Here is a 27756-nt window from a genome sequence, read left to right as displayed (position 1 = left end):
AAAGTCAGCATATTCAAATTATACCCACTTTTGAACTTAACACAAAAATATGCTGCAGTCAAGCATTTTGATTTCAACGAGACCCATAAATATTTACCAAACCACATTAAATTGGAAATATATAAAAAGAAAAGGTTTCTCTCTTTTTTTTTGCGGTATAATTTACCAAGCAGAAAATGAGGGCATATGCCAAACCATGCAAGTACTGGGCCAGAACTAAATGAATAAGGACAGAAATGAGCAATTGCTGCTTTTGATGAATTTCTTCTTAATTGAAAAATATTTAGAATAAGTCATTTTTGCTAAAAATATTTATCTATAGATGAGATGCTCAGGAGAGGATCCTGTTACTTACTGTATTTGGTGAGAGGGATTTCCTTAAATGTGCTTCCTCGGACAAACTAAAACATAACAATACATTTAACATATTAGAAAATGAAAAAGAAATCATCAATAAAATAAACAGTCATTCTGTTAAAAAGTCATAAAGACATATCAAAAGTTTTGATCGGTTGGGGTCTGTGTTGAGGTCCCACCGGTCACTAGAATGAAGAAAGAGAAGGGTTTGTATATCAATCTCTCTGCCCCAAGGTTAAGGATGCGCAAACGCTTCTCACTCCTTATTTTAGCAATCAATGGGGATTTCATCAATGAGCTGAGCTCAGTGAGCTGACTACCGATCAACACTTTTGCTGTGTCCCTATGACATATCAATTTTCTTTTTTTTTAAACCCAGCTACACTTTCATTCAGTTCATTTATGGTGAAGTGTAGTGGTATTTGTGGCCAGAGGGTAAGCAGAACGGTTGTTTATATTTTTATGGATACTTAGTATACATTTTAAGGAATTGACCCACAAAAAATATTCTTCATTTTTCAAACCTGAATCAGAATACCTTTGTTATTGCAAGCTATTGAACATGTAGTATAGCCACTGAGTTAAACAATAAAACATATCTGCATAGCACCACCTGCTGTTTGTTCTTTTTGCTATTTCTCTGTCCACCTCTGTAACGTCACTGCGGTGGAAACTCATGTTCAGTTCCATCTTTTAACTGCTAACAGTCGTTTTACAAGACAATTAAGGGCAAGATATGTCATAAAAGCCCCACAGATGGAAAAAGAAAAAGAAAATACATGGACCGATTTGTGTGGGAGTGCTGCCTTGGCCATTAGCGGACTATTCAAAGAGTATGGAGTTCTTCCAAATTTTCCCCAACAGGAAAGATGGAATTACCATGTTGAAATTACAGCCTCTGTTCTTTTTTATAGGAGAAAGATAGGTGCATGAAAGGAAATTATCCCATTAGTGAAATGTATTTGATATTTCAAGATAATGTCCACTTAAAGTAGTTCTCCAGGCATTTAATATTGATGACCTATCCTCAGACTAGGTCATCGATATCAGACAGACAAGGTCCGACACTCGGCACCCCGCCGGGCTGATCAGCTGTATGAATGGAAAGCACTCGCAGTGTGCACGTGCCATCTCCCTTCTCTTTTCTTGCTCGCTGCGGCTATATCTATGGCAAAGCATCAGCGAGCAGGAAGAGAGAGGGGAGACAGCACTTGCACACTGTGTGCGCCTTCCCTTCATACAGCTGATTATCAGGGGTGTTGGACCCCTGCCGATCTGATATTGATGACCTATCCTGAGGATAGGTCATCAATATTAAAAGCCCGTGAACCCCTTTAATTAGCCCTGCATCAGACATGTGTCCTGAATTGTAAAGATTAATTTGACTGCAGCCAACTGGCCTACTAGTATATTATTTGGGCCTAAATTTAACAATTCACTTTCCCCTCCTCAATGATTTTTACTGTTTGTTGTGTTGGTACATGGCTGATGGAAAAATAAGTAAATAAAACTATTTCCGCCGAAAAAGTAAAAAAAAAGAAAAAAAAAAAAGAAAAGAGAATATGTTTCATTCTGGAAAAAGGATTGTTTCCTAGCGCAGGCAAATATTAAAGGGAGTGTTTTTTTTACTGTAAATTTTATGTCCTGGCTCAATCCAGTGAAATAATGTAACGTACCTTAATTGTGAAATATTTTATGATCTTGTTAAGAATTCCAAGGAGTTGTTCATTGCCAATAGACACGTCTAAAAGAAAAGTCACAGCAATTTATTTAGAAGCCAAATTCTGCAGATTCGGATACAAATACAAAAAATGAATTGACCTAAATAATAAGTAAAATCATCATATTAACCCCTTCACCTGTATGTATTTTAGGGCTTTCATTTTTTTGATAGCTGCCTTCCAATGGCTTGTCTTTTCCAGAACATGTTGGAGTTTTCAATAGCAAAAAAACAGCAATACTGCCACTGCCAGTTTTTATGCTATACATTTTGCTGCATTAATTTTTCGGCTTAAATAACATGACAACTTTATTACATGTAACAGTACTCCGTATAATTACAGTAATAACAAAATAAATATAGATAGATAGATAGATAGATAGATAGATATGAGATAGTTTTTACAGATGATTATAAGAATAAAAAGTTTTTTTTCAATGGAAAATAGTGTCGTTTAATTATGGGGATTCTTTTCATTTAATAACACAAACTTTTTTTTAACCATTTAATAGTCCCATAAGGGGAAGGCGATCTGTACTGTTTATATGTCTGAGAATAAAGCCCAGAATAAACTCCAGTAATGTCTGCTGTTAAAACATGTTTTGGTGATAATTAAAAGGGTTATCCAAGATCTATAATGCCCCCCATATGCCTGGGCCCCTCACAGAGGTTGCACTTACCTCACTCCCTGGCACCCGCGTCGCTTCTCATACTGCACGGCCACCACTGCATCTCCCTGTCATGCGGATGAAAACATCTCGCGTCGAGTAGATGAGGGCAGCCAATAGCAGACCACGATGGGAATGAGCCTCCTTAGCATCGCTGGTGATGCAGCAGCAGCTGTGCCGGTAGGAGAGACTACATAAACTGCATGAGTGCTGGGGAGCGAGGTAAGTACAACCTCTGTGAGGTGCCCGGGCATATGGAGGGGCATTATAGATCTTGGATAACCCCTTTAAGGGCAAATCGAAGTTGACGAAGTGGAATTCGATTCCAATTTCAGGACCACCAGTTCCTGATGCATCAGACTAGATCATCCATGGTGCCACACCTAACCTTTGTCAAAAGAGACCTGTTTCTTCTGGCTACATGCTTCAGTTACTATTTTGATGCTGCCACCTGCCTTATGCCACACCTGCTGTCATGTGCTCCTACTGCCACCCACCATCTTCAGCTGATACTGGTATTGCTACCCACCTCCCCACTCTGTCACCGGGCCACACTGTGGTCACCTCATGCCTCTGCTGTGGGCCACTCTGTGACCTGAATGGACACCGCATAATTATACTACTTTAAGTGGTGAGCATAAATCTTTATAGCAACAACATTTGTTTCAAGATCGATCTCCCAGTGATCAAATGTACGAAAAATAGATTTCTTTTTTATAAGGTATTGTCATGTGTAGAGACAACAGTGTACCTCCAGTTATAAAACAACTTCCACAAATGAATAGCACAGGTGACTATAAGAAACCTTGTAATATATTGTTAAAGAAAAATGCTTCTGTCTGATTTTACCAGACTGCTTTGCTCTTTAGCTGGCAGCAGCCTCCGCATCCCTCCTACTCTCTCCATAGACTTTTGTGTGTGAGGCTGGTGATGGAGATGGGTGCTATAAAAGATAAGAGGCTGAGTCAAGGGAAAGAGGAGGAAAACACCATAAGGAGCACAGGACGAAAGATATTTATTTAATAAGATATATTACAAAGTTTCTTTTTTTCTGAAAATACTTTAAATACTTTACCTAGACATAAATGCTAATATTTATAGGTGTGGCACCCTTTTCGCCTCTGTGATTTACAACAGAAATTTTTTAGTACTCTTACCTGTGGGGAACAGCAGTTTGTCTACAACATGAAACACACCATTCGTTGCCATTGAATCTTTTTCTTTTGCGAAGACGTTATTCAAAGAAATGGAGTCATTAATCTACAGGAACAAAACATTAAATGAAGTCATTGCCTTGAAGGTCAGTTCTCTTTCTAATCTCTCTTCTAATGTATTGATTCATTTCGGATGCAATATGAATTCAAATGATGAGCTAAGTAGAGGATTTATCAACTTTTGGCAACTTTCAGTAAATTGAACAGAAGTTTTAATTAAAAATAATTAACAGGAAAAGAGAAAAGGAAGTATTGACATCTTATTACCAGTTTAATAATAATATTGCTTCCTTGAAGGGATTTCACAATGTTCATTACACCAGGCTCAAATCCACCACCAATGAATACTCCAGGGACCAGATGGTAAAGAAGAATATTCTGAAGAGCTACTCTGTCTCCTGAAAGTATATATGCAAAAGTATAAAGGGCAAACATAAATGAATGTTTTATTAGAATAAAGTGGAGGCATATGATCAACATTTGGATCTTTGGTATGAACAAGGAGGTAACTACAGTGTGTTACAAAAGTATTCACCCCCTTGCCTTTTTTCGTATTTTGATGCCTCACAACCTGGAATTAACATGGATTGTTTTAGGATTTGTATTATTTAATTTACAGAACATGCCCACAACTTTAAAAATGTTTTTTTTTTTTATTGTGAAGCAAACAACAAATGGGACAAAATAACAGAAAAGGTCAATGTGCACTGGCCCCTGGTATTGCCCATACGGCTCAGGTAGGTGAGTGTTAGGTCCCGAGCTACTTGAGAAACCTTGGTGTGGTGCTCGGGCTCAGACATGTCCTCGTGTAGGACATGTTGGCTAATCTCTCAATTTTAACACCAGTTTGACGGCTTAGTAAGATCGCAGAGTGCACCTGTCCTTGTCATTTGATTGTTATTCTGTTTATCACATCCACACAATTGCTATATTGTGTAGGATGTCTCTTGTGGTACTTATGGTAAGCTGCAGGCATCCTCCACTGTATGCATTTTTGCTAGGGATCGCTATTAGCAACGAGCCACAAGTGCAGGATTTGCTCCCCTGTATATATGTGCATAACTGCATATGGGTTTGAGCATTTCCTGCCTGCTGAACACCACGCTATTTCTGTTAGCCTTTTTGTTTTTAGCTGAAAGCCATGGCTTTCTTTTGGCCACTCTGCCATAAAGCCCAACTCTATGGAGCGTACGGCTTATTGTCGTCCTATGTACAGATACTCCAGTCTCTGCTGTGGAACTCTGCAGCTGCTCCAGGGTTACCTTAGGTCTCTGCGCTGCCTTTCTGATTAATGCCCTCCTTGCCCGGTCTGTGAGTTTTGTAGGGCGGCTGTCTTTTGGCAGGTTTGCTGTTGTGCCATGTTTTTTCAATTTGCTTATGATAGATTAGATAGTGCTTGTGCGGATCATCAAAGATTAGGATATTTTTTATAACCTAACCCGGACTTGTACTTCTCAACAACATTGTCCCTTACTTGTTTGGAGAGTTCCTTGGTCTTCATGGCAGTTTTTGGTTAGTGATGCCTCTTGCTTAGGTGTTGCAGCCTCTGGGGCCTTTCACACTTAGATTGCACATAGGTGAACATCATTTCTCTAATTTTATGACTTCTGAAGGTAATTGGTTGCACCACACCAGACCTTTTTATGGGCTTCCTAACAAAGGGGGTGAATACATACGCACATGCTAGTTTTCTGTTTTCTATTTCTAAACAACTTTTTTTTTAATATATTTTTCTCATTTAACTTTACCAACTTAGAATTGTGTTCTGATCCACCACATAAAATTCAGATTAATAAAACATTGAACTTAAGGCTGTAATGTAACAAAATACAAAAAGAGTCAAGGGAGGTGAATACGTTTGCAAGGCACTGTATAGGGGTGCTGTCACACAAAGGTGTTCCAGTTGGCTCAATGGATCCTTTTTATGCATGTGTACTATAAACAAGTGGTAATTGGGGGCATCTGGCACAGGTAGGTTGTGCTTTGAAGGGACAAATCAAATATCCAACACATCAGAATAAATTTTGATTGAAATCTGATCTCTATTAATACCTGACATGACCTTTTGTGTTGTAAAAAGGGACATCTCAATGTCAACAAATGATCTGAAATGTTCAGTAGCGTATGGCTAGCTTAAGAGCATCCTAAAATAGTAACTTGCCATAAAACTATTTTGAGACACTTAGCTTTTTAACCTCAAATATTTTTTTTGCAGTCAGTGGGGCTGCCTGCAGTCAGAACCAATCAGCAAGTAATAGCGTAGTGATATATCACCCCTTACTAAGATTTAAGGCTTTTGATGTCAAGTTGTCTAAAACTTAAAATTTGCTCAGTGGAAGAGAATCGCTTGCAACCCTCCTTGATAATAAAGAAAACATAGAATGATCCAAACTCACGTTTCAGTATCTCAATATCTTCGCTGCTGAGTCCCTTGAATGCATCATTGGTAGGAATAAAGAGTGTCCATGCTCCAGGTTGTGTCAGAAGGTCCTTCAGACCAGCATACTGGATTAGGTCTAGGAAAATACTGTTAAACATAGAAACATTGATTTAAATGCCGAAACATTTTTTAGGCCAAGGTTAATGCTGTTATATTAAAGCCAGTCATGCCCAACCTACGGCCCGCGGGCCAAATTCGGCCCGCAAAGCTGTGTCATGTGGCCCGTGCGATTCTCTGGAAAAAGTCTAAGGCATACCAATAGGCCTTAGACTTTTTCCCCACATTCATCAGCGCAGTGAGCACTGTGAACTGCACAGGCAGCGCAGCGATGCTGCTTGTGCCTGAAAAAAACAATAACAAAGCTCCTTACAGCAAGGAGCTTTGTTATTGGTTGGTATGAGCACACCAGAGCAATACAAGTCGGGTCAGGCAGGGGAAGCCGACGGGAGCTGTAAGGAGGAGGGGCTAGCTCCCGTGGTGGCTGTAGTAAGGAGAGCATAGAATGTGTCAGCAGATAAGAACCATTTGGCCCATCTAGTCTGCCCAATATACTGAATACTATGAATAGCTCCTGGCCCTATCTTATATGAAGGATGGCCTTATGCCTATCCCATGCATGCTTAAACTCCTTCACTGTATTTGCAGCTACCACCTCTGCAGGAAGGCTATTCCATGCATAGACTACTCTCTCAGTAAAGTAATACTTCCTGATATTACTTTTAAACCTTTGCCCCTCTAATTTAAAACTATGTCCTCTTGTAGCAGTTTTTCTTCTTTTAAATATTTTCTCCTCTTTTACCTTACCTCCACCTTGGGCAACATGACAGGGACGCTGGAAAGGTAAGGAGCGTGGACTCATGTGACTGGTCCCCGGTGTCCCTGCTCCCCCTCCTATTATCACCCCATTAGTCACCCTGCTCCAACCTCCTCCTGTCACCCCACTAGTGACCCTGCTTCCCCCTCCTCCTGTCACCCCACTAGTGACCCTGCTTCCCCCTCCTCCTGTCACCCCACTAGTGACCCTGCTCCCCCCTCCTACTATCACCCCACTAGTGACCCTGCTTCCCCCTCCTCCTGTCACCCCACTAGTGACCGTGCTTCCCCCTCATGTCACCCCACTAGTGACCCTGCTTTCCCCTCCTCCTGTCACCTCACTAGTGACCCTGCTTCCCCCTCCTCCTGTCACCCCACTAGTGACCCTGCTTCCCTCTCCTCCTGTCACCCCACTAGTGACCGTGCTTCCCCCTCATGTCACCCCACTAGTGACCCTGCTTCCCCCTCCTCCTGTCACCTCACTAGTGACCCTGTTTCCCCCTCCTCCTGTCACCTCACTAGTGACCCTGCTTTACCCTCCTCCTGTCACTTCACTAGTTACCCTGCTTCCCCCTCCTCCTGTCACCCCACTAGTGACCCTGCTCCCCCCTCCTTCTGTCACCACACTAGTGACCCTGCTCCCCCCTCCTTCTGTCACCACACTAGTGACCCTGCTCCCCCCTCCTTCTGTCACCACACTAGTGACCCTGCTTTACCCTCCTTCTGTCACCTCACTAGTGACCCTGCTCTCCCCTCCTGTCACCTCACTAGTGACCCTGCTTCCCCCTTCTCCTGTCACCCCACTAGTGACCCTGCTTCCCCCTCCTCCTGTCACCCCACTAGTGACCCTGCTCCCCCCTCCTTCTGTCACCACACTAGTGACCGTGCTTCCCCCTCCTTCTGTCACCACACTAGTGACCCTGCTTCCCCCTCCTCCTGTCACCTCACTAGTGACCCTGCTCCCCCTCCTCCTGTCACCTCACTAGTGACCCTGCTTCCCCCTCCTCCTGTTACGCCACTAGTGACCCTGCTCTCCCGTCACCTCACTAGTGATCCTGCTTCCCTCTCCTCTTGTCACCCCACTAGTGACCTTGCTCCCCTTCCTCCACCAACAATGGGATCTGTTCAGTTTCCGTTCGGGATCCTGTCTTTGTACAGCACACAAAAGTTCTGCATACAAGGCTTTTTTGTCTGGTCTTTCGACAAAATCTGCAACAGAGGCTCCAAACGCAGCCTCCAAGGCAGATTTGAAGGCCTACGTATTTTGTATTTTAGTAATGCTCACACGTGCCCCCTCACAGTGTTTGCATTTCTTTCCGGCAAAGCTACCTGGTTCTGGCCTGCAAAATTTATACCATGTCTAGTGTGGCCCTCAGATGAAAAATGGTTGGGCACCACTGATTTAAGCTAATGAAATACAAAAGTGGGTTACTGATCACACTGCAAGATGCTGTCATCTCAGGCAAACCATAGACCACACATAACTTATTCTAAAGTGAGGTCATTGTTAAGCACATGATATGGAGAATAATAAGCTGAATAATATTCTGTAATTACATTTCCAATGATACAACAGTAAAGAATAGAGATGAGCAAATTGATTCTAAATGAATATGATTCAACACAAATTTCACAAAAATTCTTCTGCCAAACGAATCAAAAGTTTTTTTTAAAACTAATTGTGCAAAACTGCGATCACCATGTGACTTTTTTAGGGAAGCAGGGCAGGGAGGGTGAAGATGAAGGACTGACCCTGGGAGGGACCCTGGATGACATGCTCACCCACAATGCTTTGCAGGAAACTGGTCAGTCAATCATGGGTAGGATATTGGCTGGACTATTAGGCTGTGTGCAAAAGTGTAAAGTCGCCATTGTAAGCGCAGTCATTCATGTGAGAGGACGTGTGTGCCATTTCTCTGGCAGACACCATTTACAAACAAAAGCCTGCCATGTTCAGTTCAGTGCATTTCAGTGCATCAATACCAGTGTGTTTTGTAAAATGGGACATTTAAGTGAGCATCTGTATGTTATTTACCAGAAACCGTCACAATTTTGGTACTGATTATAATTAAGCGGTTCAAGGCATTTAACTGCAACAATATACCAGTTTAATTCAGCTCAATTTAGTGTGTCAACATACAGTACAGTACCGTTGTAAATTGTCAAAACCAATGTGCAGTGCTTTTGTAAAGTTTAACTGCATGTCTGTTAATTATGAAAAAAACAGCTGCAATTTTGCTACCATTTAAAAAATCAATGTTTCAAACCTGGAACTTGTTTAAATTGACCTCATCATAAAATGTCTGGTAAATGACAGAGTGGAAAATCATATGCGAGTGAAAATATGGGTGGCTGTAGTAGTGCAACCAGCAGGCAAAGTTTTTTTATTGTCTTGTCCAGACTCTAGCATAAGTCCTGTACAAGTGTCCAAAACATTTCCTTTTTATCTCTAGCCCACTGATGCAACTGCTGCTGTCTGCCTGTTCATTGTGTTCCACACTGTACTGCAGCTGATACTCACACTGGTGCCACTACTACTACTACCCCTAAATTGATGCACATCTTCTGCTTTGTCAGTGAGGTTTTCCACTGCACTGCTCCCAAAAATGGGTATATTTTTGGATGCTTGTTCAGAACAAGCCCCTGATTTTTCCAATACTACCATATGTGTGTCTAAGCACCTCAAGGCATCTACCCCAATAAGGAATAATTTATGGAATGTTTTTTATTTGAAAAAAAGCATAACAATGCAATGGTGTGGTGTGTTTTTTAAACAGGCTATTTGTTAACACCATCAACCATGCGTTTATTAATAGCAATATATGTCAGATGTCACACTGACATTAATTACTATTGCTGTCATTACGTTAAAGACCTTAAATGGGGGGGTGGAGAAAACATTTGGAAAGCTAGAAAGAGAAGAGAGAAAACATATGAGTCATAGAAGACCTCACAGTGTCATATACCAATTTTCTGGACAATTGGAACACTTATGAATCAGGTGTAATCATTCCAGGACAAAATGAAAATTTTTGACCAATTTAGTTAGAATTGAACTAGAAACTAATTTCAAGAAATTCACTCATCTCTAGTAGATAATCTTCCAGAATGAAACAGTTGAAAAGACTATGTAGATAAGAAAAGTTAATCACAAATGTGGTGAACTGGTTGCTGGATAACTACATGTGTTATCCACATTAGAACTCAAAGAACTGTGCCACTGCATGCAAGAAGGCACTGTTGGTGTCTTATTAGTCAGATGTATTTTTAAGAAGCAAAATATGAAGCTTCTATTCTACAAAAGATTACAATACATATATTATATTCTATCTATCTACAGTATCTATCTATCTATCTATCCATCCATCCATCCATCCTATATTCTGTGTAAACCAGAAACCCACAAACCAAAGCTTTTAATATAGTTATGCCAAACCTAGATGAAGTAAGCTTTAAAACCGGCCTGATAGCTGTACGCCAGATGGCTTGTGGTTTAATAAACATTTCATAAACCTGCACTGAAATTACTAATGAAAACTGCACAGTCGGCAGATCTAAAATAGATGCTTTCTTTTCCAGCACATGACCTCATGTACCGAACCTTTATTTAACTGAAAAGAAATGCTTTTATTTATGAAGACATGGCTCTGGTCACATATTCATGTACTCTTTTCCCTCACTGAAGATGTTTCTCAATGGGCGTCTCCTTCTCCCTGGCTGTGCCGCGATCCAATCACAGCGAAGAGCATCACAGCCAGGGAGAAGGAGACGCCCATTGAGAAACCCTGACGTCTCCTCCTCCCTGTACCGATGCTCAGTATTAACATACAGAGTGGGAAAACTGCAGGGGGGCACAGTGGGGTGTAGGAGCGATATTTGAAAGAAAAACTGACAGGGTGGCAGCATCAGCCAGTAACCCGCAAGTAAAGATATTTATCTAAACTAAAAAAAAAAAAACATGAAAGGTCCTCTTTAAGCGTATCTAAATTTAAGTTAGATTTATGTTAATGGATGCATCTGCTTGTGTAACCTTTGTGCAACTTTACTGTATGTTAAACAGATGGCAAAAGCATGATGTGAACCCACCCTAAGTCTAAGAAATACTACTGTATGGCATGGCTACAGAGGTTGAAAGAACCAAAGTTGCCTCCAACTCTTGAGCCACCAATGGTCTACATTGACACATGACAGCATTGGTGCCAAGAAATGCAATCCTGATAACTGCACAGTAATATTATCATGCTTGATAGATTCCTTATTTATAAATTGCGTATAAATCCTATACAATGGGTTACAGCATTTCAAAAAAAGACCAAGGGTAAGTAATATCAAGGGACCCAGAAGTATCAAGATATGTCTGAAGATATGTGCAGCATATGCCATCAATTATTGACTTCCTCTACTCCCTGTCTATCCATTGTAGGAATGTAAGATACATAAACGTTCTGCCATGCATACTTGGTTACTATTGTTGCTGTAATTGAGGATGGGGAAGCCTTACGAAGGCTCACACAGCCCATTTGGAAGAGAAGAGGGGAAGGGGTCATCTGAGTTGGGCTTCCTCTTCTCATGGGCTGCATCTATGGTACTAATGTCCTTATTATAAGGTATGAACTGAAGATCTATGAGAAAATTATAAATTAGCAAATCTTAGCTGCATGGAAATAAATGTATATTGTATGTATATAAATGTATCATGGTATTGCTAGATTGGGCCCCTCTAAATTTAAAGCAGGTCCAGTGTCTGGTCACTGGTATTGCAGCTCATTCAATTAAATGGCTGTTTTTATGAAAAAAAAAAAGACTTTTTAAAATCTCTAATAGCACATTTAACATTGATAATGGGAGCATCAATCATCAGTAGAGGACAGGGATGAGCATAGAACATTTTTGGATATTAAAAAAACAAAGTAAAAAAAACATTTTTCTTGAATTTACCTGAAACGTTTATCAAGGCTGATGATATCAAAGAATGACTTTTCAGCTGGCTTGATTATTTCCATGAATGTGTGAATGGCACCATTTCGTCCCTCTTTGCTTCCACGAAGCATGCAGGAATTTTCAATGCACACAGCCTAAAATTAATGCAAAAAAAACAAAACTATTAAAAACTGTTAGAACATGCTTCTGTTCTGCAACTTATAATAGCATAATATATAGTCATATTTCTGTTAGACATGTTAATGCTATCTAGAACAATCAAGAAAACATTGCATAAAGGGATTGTCCAACCCCCAAAGCAATTTTAGTTATAGCCACAACATTGCTCAGGACGATACTTACCTGGCACCCGCATCTCTCTCGATCAAAACATCCGGCGATGGGAAAAGCAGCCAATAGTAGGCTGTGATGGTCACCATGGCGCCTGATGTTGGCTGCTCCCCCTGTCACCGGATGTTTTGATCCGCGCAACAGGGAGATGCAGCGGTGGCCATGCAGAGATCCGGAGGGACGCGGGTAAGTATCATCTATAGGAGGAGCCCCAGGCATTTTTGGGGTTTTTATACTATTGGATAACCCCTTTAAGTAAATGGCTTTGTTTTCTTAACCTAAGCAATATTGGGGCCATAAAAAAAATTGCTGTGGGGGTCGGACAACCCTTTTAACATTTGATGCTCAGTTGTCTAGGCATAGGTGAAGTCAGAGGACAAAAAAGTCCTTATAGGCCTATTAAAAAACATACACAAGCAGTCACCGATGTAATATATGGTATACCACTGAAACAGAATGTGATAATAGGAAACACTTACAGTGCGGTACACAAACACTCTCAGAGTCTTTCCATTAAGGGTTTCAAGGGTTTGTCCATTGTAAAGACCATTAAGGACAAACTTTTGCTTGATAATATGATTCTGCAGAATCAGCTTAAGAAGACGTTGATCCATTCTCAGTGTCTCATCTACAAGGATGGAAAGGTAATAAATACAGTTCAGTCAGATCTGAAGTATCTTAATTTGTCTACTCCAGAGACTTTATCTGATCTCACACAACATGGTGACCTTATTTGAAGTATCATAGCCCTCAGGACAGGGAGTGGAGAGCTCTTTGACATACACCATTAGATATGTTTGTTTAACAGTTCTTGAAATAATTTCTTTTGTTGATTTCAGTGTGCTGAGTTGTCCAAGTGAACGCCTGTAACCCAACTGTAGGACGCCACAAGATCATGACTGTACTTAAAATAACAGATGTTCTTGTGAACTGTACATATTCTTAAGGCATAGTTCATCTGCCAGTGAGCCCAGCCTGGTCTGAAATTTGTCATATATATATATATGCACCTTTACCTGTCATTTACTGTCAGATAACACTTCCATACAAAATCTGCACAATACAGCCATGTAGTACCTAAATACTATTATGGCTATACAGTGTTAAATAATACTTATACACAATATGCAAAAATGACTACATACAGTATAGTGTCCATATTACATATAGGGGCACATTTATTAAGACCGGCATTTTAGACGCCGGGGCATTTTAAACGCCGGTCTTAATAAGCCTCTGCGCAGGTGGTGGATCCGCCGAAGTTATAAGGAAGCACCGGCCTCTCTATAATTTCGGACATACAGCATCAGTTCTAAATGTAAGCCAGCTTCTAAGCTGTCTAATATTTAGACCTTTTTCTACGCCTACAACGGGCGTAGAAAACGGTAAATGAGACAGGCATTTCGGCCCGTCCCCTTCCCTGCCCCACACCACGCCCACAATTTTAGACCTGGCGTAAGTGGAGTGAAGTCGCAGATAGCGGCACAACCTTCTGCACCTGAAATAAGCCTTATTTTGGTGTATTTCAGCATAGTAAATGACCCCCATGGTGTCCATATTACACAGCCATGCAAATTATAACCCTGCAGTTCAGTGCCAAAATGCCACAAGGGGGCCCACTGAGATTTTATCGCCCAAGGGCCAATATGAACCGGGAGCCAGAAGAGGTAGGTGTTAAAAATGGGGAAACTACGGGTGCTGCACTGGTGTCTTGTGAAATGGTAATTATTAGACCATTAAAATACAAAATAAAATATCTTAATGTTTGTTTATTGTAAGCCTGAGGAAGGCGGCCGTACGCCGCTGAAATGCGTAGCTATTTTATTTTGCATTTTTATGTTTGTTTTTTTTTACAAATAAATACAGTTTTACAAGACACTAGTGCAGCGCCCGGAGTTTCACTATTTTTTACACTTACCTCTTCTTACTCTGTTCCAGCTCCTGATGGATGGTTCTGTTAGGAAGGTGCAGCGGCCTGGTCTCTCTCCCCGAAGGAATGCTTGTGCCATTATCTAATGTTGTGCTTAGGGTGCACAACTTACTCCGGCAAAGAGCTTATTGTACTGTGGATATTTCACTGTTGAAGGAGTTACACTAGGGGAGCACCCCCAATTCTCTATAGATATATAGATATATTTTTCTTTATAGATATCATTAATATAGTAGTCCTTTAACCTGCTCTTGAACTATCTTTAATTGATATAAATGGCCTTTCCTAGACACATTTATAGCAGTGAGATCTGCTGGCAGAAAGCCATATTTAGTTACTTTTAAGTATATACTTATGTTATACTTACCAGAGAAAGCATCATTTAAAGGAGCAAGGAGAGTGTATTCTGCCTCTGGTCTCAAGGCGGCTGCCAATCCCATTTGTGCCATGAGATCAGTGAAAGTGGTCTGTCGGCTTCCTGCAAGTTCCAGGACTTGCTTTGCTGAAATGATTAATGCAAATTGAATTAGTCCTTTACATTCCACTAGTCTTGCTTTTATTTCACATTTGTTTAATTCAAGTTAATAAATGTATTTGTGACAATGCCTCATATGCAGTATCACTTGCCAAGCATATGGAGAACATTTTCACATAATTATGGACTGTGAGGAAAACAAAATGTGGCATGTTCCTGTGCATGCTTCTTATATTGTAGCAGAGCCGTAGCTATAGTGGAAGCATGAGAAGCGGCTGCTATGGGGCCCGAACTCAGAAAGGGCCCACCCAGGGCCCCCTCAACAGTATTATACAATGACATTATATATAGTGACACTAGATACAATGACATACAGTATATACAGATGCAGCCGAGCTAAACTTGCTGGTTAATGTATTAAAGGGTTTCTCCTGGAATTAAGAAAATGAAAATACTTAAATATTACTTTATTATAAATATATTCTCAATTACCTTTCATTATTTATAATGGCTTGTTTTGTCTGGGGAGTGATCATCAGGGGAAACAAAATGGCCGCTGCCCACCAGTTCACACAAAACCTGTCCTGATCACACATGAGGACAAGTTACTTTACAACACTGAGCTAAAGAGATGCCTCATCTTCCTCTCTACTTGTTAGGGATTATGATCCTGAATACAGATGATAAGAACTGTAGCTGAATCTCTGGGGAATTTAGTTCATGAGCAGACATGAAGTACAGAGAGGACGGACAGGACAGACTGTGGTAATGGAGACTGTAAACAAGTGCTGCTGCTCATTACTACACCTCAGTCTTCTCTCATGTCTCCTCATCATCTCCATTCCCACAGAGATTCACCTGTATTCAGGATCATGATTCCTGGCAAGCAGAGCAGAGAGGAGGATGAGGCAGCACTATGGCTCATTGTGGTGCAGTAACTTGTCCTCCTGTGTGATTAGGACGACAGGTTTTGTGTGTACTGACATTTTATTTCTCCTAATAATGAAAGGTATTTGTGAATATATTTATTATAAAAGAATATTTAAGTATTTTTATTTTTTTAATTCCTGGAGAACCCCTTTAGGTAAAGAATGGCAAGAAAAAGATAACTAACTTTTCAATAGATTTCAATGGCTTTTATCACAAGATAACTGACAAAACTGTGCCATGTGTTATCAGAGTTAGGTTCAGCTTGACTACATCTGTACAGTACCTATGTGCAGAAAACGGATGGAGTGGCTGTTAAGCCTGGTCTAAGGGAACGATTTTGACTAGCCACAGGAGTGTTAGTTTCACTAGATGAGGGGATAGTGAAAAAGTTGGGGAGGGAGCTTGTTCAAAAATGTGCTATGGGGCCAGTCATTTCTAGTTACGCCACTGTATTGTAGTATGGATGACCCATATATTCACACATGGAGTGCCTTGGCTCTACCATACACAACTGCTATTGCTCTGTGTACTGCTAGTGTCCGTACACTTGGCTTTTTTGTATGTTTGAGGTCTTAAAGTCTCCATTTGTTGTAATTGCTATGGATTTAATTAGTGTCAATAGGTACGGTACCTCGACTAGGTTTGAGGATTTACTTCTACAGTAAGTTTAGTTTTACAGTAAAGACTTGACACTTACCAGAATCAGGGATGAGAACCTCATCAATCAGGTGAATAACACCATTGGTTGTGACAATATCCTTCCTGTTCACCAGCTTCTTGCCATTCACAGTTAAACTGTCTCCATCACATCCAATCTCAAGAGAGCTTCCTTCCAGGGTCTCGAAAACTGCTCCACCCATTATGGCCTCAGAACACTGAACAGTGTCCAAGATGTGGAAGTTAACCAGAGCTGAAATATATACATAATGATGTACAAAAACAAAGGAAATTGGCACTGTGTAAGTACAATTTGGAAAAACTTGCTGTGCCAGAGGTTACATTTCTGATTTTGGAATATACTGTATCTTATATATTGCCAACGAAAGCACAGCATTCTCAAATTTACTGAATCTACAGTAATACAATTAATATGTAATTATCCTATTTGTGTCACGCCTTGCCCTGTGAATGTGCGGAGATCTGTCAGACTTGCTGCACATGTCTGACTTCTTTGTTTGTTTTGATTTGGGTTTGAGCTGGATCCACCTCCCCTCAGGTGTACTGTGTTTCATTGTTAGTGAGGCTATTTATCCCTCCTTCCCCCAGTGTCCTGTGTGGGTTATAGATCTTTCCTGGGAGCTCTTGATTTGTGGTGGATCGTCTGCTCCAGCTGTGCTCAAGAGAAGTCCTCTCCTTCATTTTCCTTTGTGTGTTTTATCTAGGCCTCTAGGGAGACGCTTGCTTCCTCCTGGTTTGAAGAAGCAGGTTGCCTCTTACCTTTTCCCTGCTGCTTAGGGTTTGCCCCGGGGTGTTTAGGTTTAGACACGAGGGCATGTGCATATCCACCCTAAGGATATGCACATGGGCACAGCAGTTTAGGGAAAGCTTTTAGGGATCGCTAGGAGGTGACCCTTTTCTCCCTAGCTTTTGGGCCTAGTCATTTGTTCTGTTTGTTTTCCCGTGTTTGGTTATTTCCCCGCTTACTTACCTATCGTGACAATTTAATACGCATCACTGCATGTTATTTAAGACTTGGTAATATGATGAAATTGATTTATTTTATACACTTTATCTTCGATGATGACTAATTAAGATGCAATTGACACATGCACTGAATGGTTCCATGTCATTATTTACCTAGCAAATTATACTCCACATAATTATGAAAATAGAAATAATTTTACTTCAAAAATCTACTGTCTAAGCTTTCCATTTCACTTTACAGTATAACTTGTAAAATCATTGGGTTACCAAAATTTTGAGATCACTTACTAGTTCAAATTTAGACTAACATAATTAAAGGAGCTTTTGGAGTATTTAATACTGATGACCTCAGAATAGGTCACTAGTATCCAATCAGTGGAGGTCCAACACCCTGGGCCACTGCCGATCAGATGTGTGAATAGGCCACGGCGCTCTAGTGAGTGCTGAAGCCCTCTTGTGCTAGCAGCTGTGCTTGATATTGGAGCACAGCCTCTCCACTTGATTGGGACTGAGTGGCAACTAGAACATGTGACTGATAACTGTGACATCACTGGCCTAGGAAGAGCTGATTGGCAGGGAGTCAAACCCACACAATCAGATATTGATGATCTATCCTTAAGATTGGTCATCAGCATTAAACACTCAGACAACACCTTTAACAGAGTTGTCCCATTTTATGCATATCAATAAGAAATGTGATTTCCAATAGGTGTGGGTTCTACCTCTAGGGCCCAGTCATATCTGAAGAAGGGGGCCCCTGATGTCAATGGAGAACATGTGTGAAGATCTCCATCCACTGTTGTGGGACTTATGAAAATAGTTGAGTGTTCTCTCCCATAGCATCAAATAGAGAGGATGTTGGGTGTTCATATTCTGGCCTCATTTTTGAGACAAGGACTTGGAGCAAGTTCCAAAGGTGGCACCTTTACCTATAGCAGATTTATGTCATATCCTATCAATATGCCATAAATGTCCAGATGGGACAACCCCTTTAATGACATACCAATAATATTACAAGATTACTGATTAACTATGGCATACTAACAATAGTATAATTTTGAAACATTGGCTATATTGAGATCCAGTTGTATATTAGCACCTAAGCAACAAAGTGGCCCCCTGTCTACTTCATCCTTGGGTATCTGCTCAGGCTTCCTAGTGCTCCATCAGCCCTGGCTATATCCTCCTCATACATACCCTCAGCTGCTTTCTTGTCAGACATAATTCTCTCAAGAACATTACGTGGAAGTTTCTTGAAAGCCTCATCAGTTGGAGCAAACAGGGTATAATGTCCAGGTTTTCCGAGTTTTTCCATTACATTTGAAGCAATAGCAGCTGCCTGAAAAAGTAAATAGGATAGTATTTTAATATTCCTCGTCCAATGTTTGTCATCCTTCTCTGGCTGGAATAATACATATTGAAATCAACATAGCATGAATAGATAGCATATAGATTTTAACTCTCTGCCTCCTACAAAATCAAGTTGTAGTCTTCCTAATGAAGGACACTGTACAGAGGATATTTTACAATACACTTCTTTCTAAAGATTGTGTATTCCATCCTAAACACCTCAGTGTGCCCTGAAGAACTGTGAGATGAACCAGGTACAACCATATAAAAACACAAACCGAGAGTTCTATAAACTCAGTAAACTACTTAGAAAAATATTCTAAGAAGAGGATGCAGCGGCGCAGCCCTCTATTTACTTTAGGAAACCTACTCGAAGAGATGACAAATCATCTTCAGAATCAACAAAGTCCTCAATGGTGTTTCCCACAGCTGTCACGACACGATCAATCACATGAACAACACCGTTGGTGGCAATCTGGTTACCATGGATTATTCTTCCACAGTTTACTGTAACAATCTGCAATAACAGATAGAAGAAAGGAGGATTACATAGTTAAAATGTACAGGACCTTTAAGAACCCTTAAAATATACTCAATGACCTTTAAAGAAAATGTCTTGTAATTTAATTATTTATTTGTTAGGGTATAGAAGAAAAAGTACGTGTTTATTATTTTTTTTAAATGTACCAATTTTTTAACGTACCCTATGGTGGCCATATTAAAAATGTATGTACTTTTTGTATTATCTGTATAGACAGTAGAGAAGATTATGGGTGCCTTATGGGCAGCAGAAAAGAACAGTAGTCAATTGATAAGCAAACTAATAGTCACAGTCTTCTGGAAGTGATGGTGCACGGTGCACGGTGCACGGTGCACGGCTTTTCCTCTTCTTCACCCAAGAGTTGAGAGTGATAGAAAAGATGCATACAGAGACTTGCAGTGTATATCGTGTTATTGCCCGGCCTTATCTAAACCTCCAACAGTACATAATGATAATGAGATGACTCTCATAATTGTGCCTCAACCTATACAGCAAAACTGACAAGTAAGCTACACTGAATAGGAAACATTAGTCTACTGTAATTGTTCAAGTGGTCAATGTAAAAATGGAAATATTTATATATATATATTTTTTTTTATGGATAAAAAAATGATTGCAATAAAACAGCCATTTAAATAATATGTCATATACTAACAATTCTTTCCCTCTAAGATGGAAGTAATTAAGAACTGTGAAATATAAATTTGTATAACCAAATTATAAAAACGACATGTATAAGGGTGATGGTGTTACACTTACCCCATTAGTATAGTGGTTTATCAGAAGAGGCTGATTGTTGAACATGGAGGTTACAGTCATTCCATTTCTGAGATCTTTAGTCAGCATTCTCTTGTTCAGCATGTGGAAATGGAGAGCATTAAGCAACTCAATATTCACATTGCTGAGCAGTGATGAACGAATCTCCTGAAAGGTAAATTTAAAAACATTTTAAAAAATGTGCTTTTTATTTCTATTGATCTATCATATGTATCAATATCAATAAATGTGCTTACAGGTTCCAACAAGTCCCATGCATCATTGCTGGGTGCGAAGAAAGTAAAGGAACCAACTCCTTCTATCTCCTTCCTCAGGTCTGACCGATCAGAATAATCTTGTGTTGATGTGGCTCCCACGATTCCAAGAGTAGCATACACATTGTCAATAGGAGCAACTGATTTAGAAGGGAAAAATAAATGCATGAATGTTTTTGTGCATGGAATTAGAAGCATATATGTGAGTCTTACATAGTTTGCAATCTTACCCAAGTAACTACAGTATGTCATAGGGGTTTACAAGTCTTCTTGCAATATAACAATAGTGCTAATTGGAGAAGATGCACTATGATATACCATGAAGAATTCATGAGGGGAGCACTTCTTCTCCCTTCACCCAATGCATACAAATAAAAGCCAGACAACAATCACCACTAAGTAAAGGTAGGGACCATTATAAAAAATAAAAAAAAGTAGCCTTTCTTCCCCTGCTACAGTTTCTGCTCTGGTGCTCCTCACTGTTTTTTGTCTCACCATTGCAACCATAATATTCCCAACTACTCCACATATTTTGCTGCAGCTGGTCACTGTTCTTAGTGATCATGTGGGTTGGTTGCGGATATCATCGCTGTAACACTGCATGTAGTGATGTCATGCTCAACCACCCCAAGTGAATTTTGAGGCTATTGATTGGCTGCAGTGATCCGGTGGGATAGTCATCACTGCAGAGCCAAAAAAAGAACAGTTTTACCAACATTTTTGGGGTTTTAGAAAACTGGGCCAAACATTATTCGAGGCTAATACTTTAAAAACTGTGACAACCTCCACAACAAATTTTATTTTACTGTTCCAATGGATCTAAAATTAAGAAAGGTAACATTTCAAATAATCTTGATTTAAAATATTCTGCCGTTTTGTATCGCATAGCTCCTATGTAAGCCAATGTATCGTTATGAAAACAAACCATGTGTAGCCCGATCCTGCAGTCATTCTATTTCGTTCTTCTTGCTAACCATTCAAATTTGCATTAGCAAGACATGGTAACTGATGGAAGGTAGTATGACTGCAAGATCAGACTACATAGGGTTTATTTGTAGTCTGTTGCCCTGGAGACACACACGTCTGAGTAACAGATGATGGCACAAAATGGTAAGATATGTTAATAAAGACAATCTGGAGAAATAGAAAAATGGTTGCAAAGTTGAAAATAGCTTTTCATTGCCCAAAACCTAATGACATATGGGAAGTATTCGGGCAGATTTACTAACACTGTAGACAGCATAAAGTTACACAGATTTGTCGCTGTGGCTCATGCTGTATGAAACATTTGGTGCAAGGCTACTGTAGCTACTTTTGTATAACTTTATGTATTGGATGGTTAATTCTTCAACAGAATTTTGTGCTAAAATATTGGCACCTCTTAGGCCAATCCCCATTTCCTGCAAAGCCATGCCCCCTCCAAGAGGTAGGTGCACTTTGTTTTACTAAAACTAGATGTGGCAAATTGTGTCATATTTGGCACATTTTGCAACAAGGCCTAGGTGCAAAGACATTGGTAAATATGGGTCATTCTTCTCAATCACAGCATTCAACAAACTAAATCAGTTGCATCTCATTATTTCAACAATGATATACCCTAATTAAATGCCCTACCCATTCTGATCAAGCAGGCAATACAAGCAAATTCTGACAACTGATTAATAAAATCATTCAATACAAAGCAAAATTCTTGCCAACATTTAGAACATCTGTTAAGTGAAAAGTAAATCTTTTTGCCTTGGTAGTTGATTAATGACCATTAACACTGTGGAAACAAAAGTTGATACTAAGGACAACGATCCCATAAGCCCCATTCTGCTGGATTTAACAAGACATGAGTCAGTAATTATGTGGACATTTACATAGTTGGAAAGATTGAGTCACTGTGGAATTATGACGATGTTAACTGTCAGACTTCCGTGGTCCAGGAAATTATCACTTTAATACTAGGGAACTGAGAGTACTAAGGCTACTTACACACTAGCGTTTTTCCTGGAACAGTCAGGGTCCTGCAAAAACAATTCCGTTACTGATAATACAACCATCTGCATCCGTTATGAACGGATCCGGTTGTATTATCTTTAACATTGCAAAGACGGATCCGTCATTAACTCCATTATAAGTCAATGGGGGACGGATCCATTTTCTATTGTGTCAGAGAAAACGGATCCGTCCCCGTTGACTTGCATTGGGGGTCATGCCGGATCCGTCTTGCTCCGCATCCAGAACAGAAAGCAAAATACAAATGTTGCGGTTTGCTCTCCGGTCTGGGAACGCAACTAAACAGAATGGAATGACTTTTGGAGCACTCCATTCTGTTCAGTTCAGTTTTGTCCCCATTGACAATGAATAGGGACAAAGCTGAAGCGTTTTTTTCTGGTATTGAGCCCCTATGACGGAACTCAATACCTGAAAACTTAAACCCTAGTGTGAAAGTAGCCTAAGCTATATAACAAGCGAAGAAACATTGCCAACAATAAAAGAAAGGCAGGAGGAGCAGACAGATAATTCATTAGGTACAATACAGAAACGTACGCTTTACATCTGAGGCTGTCCTCACCGGCGGGCTGTTCTGGCATTGAATGCCAGGAATCTGCCGGACAAAAACTGTTGCATGCAGCAGTTTTTGTCGGGCCAATTAACGGAATATTTGCCGGATAGCGGCCCGTTCTCTTCCAGATCCCATTATAGTCAATGGGGTCTGGCGGGCAGGTATCATTAGCCGATAACGCTGGAATCTGAGAACTTCAGCAGGCTGTTCTTTCTCTCTCCCTGCCAGAGAGGACAGCTGCAGATGTGAAACTAGCCTTATAAAATAATTGCCATACCTGCAGGACATCCCGGTTGACCATTCATTTTCATGTAGCCAGGGCAGCATTCATAAAGGACAGTGCTGTTTAAAAGAAGAAATGTATAAATAAAGGTCCCAATAAGCATGAAACCTGTCCCCCATCATTTACATTGTACAAAGTACAGTAATTCAATGACTTCACTGCACTCATAATGAATCATTCTCTCTCTCTCTCTATATATATACACTGCTCAAAAAAATAAAGGGAACACAAAAATAACACATCCTAGATCTGAATTAATTAAATATTCTTCTGAAATACTTTGTTCTTTACATAGTTGAATGTGCTGACAACAAAATCACACAAAAATAAAAAAATGGAAATCAAATTTTTCAACCCATGGAGGTCTGGATTTGGAGTCACCCTCAAAATCAAAGTGGAAAAACACACTACAGGCTGATCCAACTTTGATGTAATGTCCTTAAAACAAGTCAAAATGAGGCTCAGTAGTGTGTGTGGCCTCCACGTGCCTGTATGATCTCCCTACAACGCCTGTCATGCTCCTGATGAGGTGGCGGACGATCTCCTGAGGGATCTCCTCCTAGACCTGGACTAAAGCATCTGCCAACTCCTAGACAGTCTGTGGTGCAACGTGACGTTGGTGGATAGAACGAGACATGATGTCCCAGATGTGCTCAATTGGATTCAGGTCTGGGGAACGGGCGGGCCAGTCCATTGCATCAATGCCTTCGTCTTGCAGGAACTGCTGACACACTCCAGCCACATGAGGTCTAGCATTGTCTTGCATTAGGAGGAACCCAGGGCCAACAGCACCAGCATATGGTCTCACAAGGGGTCTGAGGATCTCATCTCGGTACCTAATGGCAGTCAGGCTACCTCTGGCGAGCACATGGAGGGCTGTGCGGCCCTCCAAAGAAATGCCACCCCACACCATTACTGACCCAATGCCAAACCGGTCATGCTGGAGGATGTTGCAGGCAGCAGAACGTTCTCCACGGCGTCTCAAGACTCTGTCACGTCTGTCACATGTGCTCAGTGTGAACCTGCTTTCATCTGTGAAGAGCACAGGGCGCAAGTGGCGAATTTGCCAATCTTGGTGTTCTCTGGCAAATGCCAAACGTCCTGCACTGTGTTGGGCTCTAAGCACAACCCCCACCTGTGGACGTCGGGCCCTCATATCACCCTCATGGAGTCTTTTTCTGACCGTTTGAGCAGACACATGCACATTTGTGGCCTGCTGGAGGTCATTTTGCAGGGCTCTGGCAGTGCTCCTCTTGTTCCTCCTTGCACAAAGGTGGAGGTAGCGGTCCTGCTGCTGGGTTGTTGCCCTCCTACGGCCTCCTCCACGTCTCCCGATGTACTGGCCTGTCTCCTTGTAGCGCCTCCATGCTCTGGACACTACGCTGACAGACACAGCAAACCTTCTTGCCACAGCTCGCATTGATGTGCCATCCTGGATAAGCTGCACTACCTGAGCCACTTGTGTGGGTTGTAGACTCCGTCTCATGCTACCACTAGAGTGAAAGCACCGCCAGCATTCAAAAGTGACCAAAACATCAGCCAGGAAGCATAGGAACTGAGAAGTGGTCTGTGATCACCACCTGCAGAACCACTCCTTTATTGGGGGTGTCTTGCTAATTGCCTATAATTTTCACCTGTTGTCTATCCCATTTGCACAACAGCATGTGAAATTGATTGTCACTCAGTGTTGCTTCCTAAGTGGACAGTTTGATTTCACAGAAGTGTGATTGACTTGGAGTTACATTGTGTTGTTTAAGTGTTCCCTTTATTTTTTTGAGCAGTGTATCTCCCATAGCACAAAATTTAAAATTGCTGAGTGTAGAAATATAGTTCATGAAGATTATTTAGACATTGCATCAATTTCTTCCTTGCAAATCGATCAAAGTTGGAAACGCTCATCTCAGCAGTGCTTCTATTCACAGTGATTTTAAATTGCATATTATTATTTCTTGTGCTGCCTACCATAACACTTCTGAAAACTGCCTAAACAAAGAGATGTGTATAATATTTGCCAAATATAATAAAAATCTGAACCATGTTTTGGCCTAAAATACTGCGTACATGTGCAACAGTTATAAAGCACTGCTTGAAAAATATCTAACATACCCATGAAGTTGTGCAGAATTTTGATATTGATAGAATATCTACAGGATAGGTCATCAATGTCAGATCAGTGGGGGTCAGATACCACCTCACCCCTGCAAGTCAGCTGTTACCTTGTCGCTTTCTGGTACATTGCATTCACTTCATGGGAGCTTTGCTGCAAATACCAGTTCTTTCTACTACTTAATGGACAGATCTGTGTAGTTCCATCGCCAAATTCCAGCACGGAGCTACACAGTAATATCTAATTGCCAGGGGTGCAGGGTGTTGGAATGCCCCCCAATCTGATACTGATGACCTATCTAATACCAAAATCCTGTACAAGATTATGATTTAAGATTACCATCACATGCTCCATTTTAATCAATTTACCTGAATTTGCACCATTTCTTCCATCTCATTTTTCTTTTATTGCATTTTACCCAAAACAGAACAGGTTATATTATTTTATCCAGTCTCTTTTAAAGGCTATGTACACCTTTGAGGGCAATTTTTTTTATTTATTATTGCATTGTACTAATTTTGAGTAGTGATGAGCAGCAGGGTCAATATTCTAATTTGCAATATTTTGCGAATATTCGTCATATGTTCGAGAATTCACGATTATTTCCTTGATTGAGAAAATCGGCAATGTAATATGTGCATATTGCTATACAGGCGTGGGTCACTGTTTTTACATTTTTCAAGCTGCTAGAAGTTTCCTAAGACTGGAGAAAATGGTTGGCGTGGCAGAACATTACAATAGCTTTAGATGCAGATAGAGTGCTCCAATATATTCGCGATTGCGCAAATCGGCAAATAATGATGCGCATATTTATGATCAATACGTGCAACTTCACATTTAAGCAGGTCTGACTACATATTACTGATTGGTGCACTATATATTGTAACACGACCTAACACCCTGCACTATAACCTATCAGCTACACTATATCAGGATATAACCTACACTGACTATCTCCCACTAACTATCTGTATTATATATATGAGCTAACTGACTATCTAATGTAATTAAACAGTAAAGCACAGAGCACAGCAATGACACTGCTCTCTCTCTCTCAGGACTCCATAAAACTACAGAAAATGGCTGCTGGGGAGGTTCTTATATAGGGGTAGGCAACTTTCCTATTGGTTGCTAGGGATGTTGCTAAGCTCAGACAAAGACACTGCAGCCTTCTCATTGGCCCACAAGCAAGAAGGGAGGTTAATGATGAAAAAAATCTAGAATATTCGAGAATACGAATATATAGCACTATATTCTAAATATTCGCAATTTCTCAAAGTGGTGATATTCGCGATTAAAATTTGCGATTAAAATATTCGCACCCAACACAAATTTTTAGCCCAAAATATTTTTTTATTGGTCTTTATTACAAATATGGAGCCCTTTTTCTGTACAAGGCTGAGATGCTCTGAAAGAGAGATCTGAATTTTCTCTCTGCTTAGTCAGCAAGCTCACTGACATTATAAACACTCATTATAGCTCAGTTTTTATCTTACTGATAATAATGTGGGTTAAATAAATGTTTATGACCTCTTAGTAAATTAGAGATAAGGGTTATTATTAGATGACCGGCACACAAAGTAAAAAGTACAATTTTCACAGCTAAACGGCTCAATATTTTTAATAAAGACCGATTGAAAAAAAAAATTTGCCCCAAAATCTGTGAAATGCAATAATAAAAAACCCTGCCTCCAAAAGGTGTACATATCATTCAATGACTGATGAGTCATAAGTCAAAAATATAAAAAAAAGTAATTGATTTAGCAGGAGTACATAAGGACAACTTCTTTCCAGGATATATGCAGACACAGTGGGAATCTCTATTAGCCAGAATGGAAAAGCAGCTGCTCATGTTCTGGCAGACTCAAGCTGTCCATTTATTTTAAGGAAGGTCTTGCCTGAATGACTGACATGTAATATTACACTACCCCTGCAATGACCACTTCAGAGCAAATGCATAGTCTTGTGAATTTTCCTCCAACACAGTCAGCTGTTTGTGTGAAGCCTTCCTATCAGGTGTATGGCACACAGTGCCTTCTTGGATGACAAAAGAACAGAATAAACAGTAGCAGCTTTACTAATCCTATAGGTGACAGGCAGTCTAGTCCTGCACCAGATTTATCACAGTGGCTCAGACTGGATGGTATATTGGGTGCAGGGATAAAGACTTTTGTCTAGCTTTATACTAATTATTGCTTACTTAATTGCTTTAGTTTGAAACAGAATTTTACACTGGAATGGCACAGTTTTGGTGCTTAATGGTGCATATTTGACTACACCCCTTTCCCCAAAGCCCCAGACCTTTCCTGTTAAGCCATGTCCCATTGTCCAGCTAGGTGTAGAGGATTTCTCAAGAACAAGATGTGCAAAACTGAACCAAAAATTGCGCCAATAGATATCTATTTGACTTTGTATTTCATGCTTGGTATAC

The 27756-nt window shown here is 40.4% G+C and overlaps 1 protein-coding gene across 5 annotated transcripts in view; it reads right to left on the bottom strand.

The window, feature by feature from the left end:
* Positions 1-27756, bottom strand: part of POSTN (periostin) — a 75829-nt gene that overhangs the window by 25843 nt on the left and 22230 nt on the right. For all 5 annotated transcript variants that reach the window (XM_040426096.1, XM_040426098.1, XM_040426099.1 and 2 more), the window contains exons 3-16: positions 23213-23277; positions 20367-20524; positions 20113-20277; positions 19183-19329; positions 18660-18801; positions 16516-16728; positions 14781-14915; positions 12963-13111; positions 12151-12287; positions 6356-6486; positions 4227-4357; positions 3903-4005; positions 2034-2101; positions 356-401 (exon numbers count right to left, since the gene is read on the bottom strand). In XM_040426096.1, the coding sequence (XP_040282030.1) occupies positions 356-401; positions 2034-2101; positions 3903-4005; positions 4227-4357; positions 6356-6486; positions 12151-12287; positions 12963-13111; positions 14781-14915; positions 16516-16728; positions 18660-18801; positions 19183-19329; positions 20113-20277; positions 20367-20524; positions 23213-23277 (1790 nt within the window). The remainder of the gene's footprint in view (positions 1-355; positions 402-2033; positions 2102-3902; positions 4006-4226; positions 4358-6355; positions 6487-12150; positions 12288-12962; positions 13112-14780; positions 14916-16515; positions 16729-18659; positions 18802-19182; positions 19330-20112; positions 20278-20366; positions 20525-23212; positions 23278-27756) is intronic.

Source organism: Bufo bufo, chromosome 3 (genome assembly GCF_905171765.1).
Source record: "Bufo bufo chromosome 3, aBufBuf1.1, whole genome shotgun sequence".
In the NCBI taxonomy this organism is placed as follows: domain Eukaryota; kingdom Metazoa; phylum Chordata; class Amphibia; order Anura; family Bufonidae; genus Bufo; species Bufo bufo.
The sequence above is the reverse complement of the archived record's forward strand: the minus strand, read 5'-3'. Positions and strand labels throughout refer to the sequence as shown.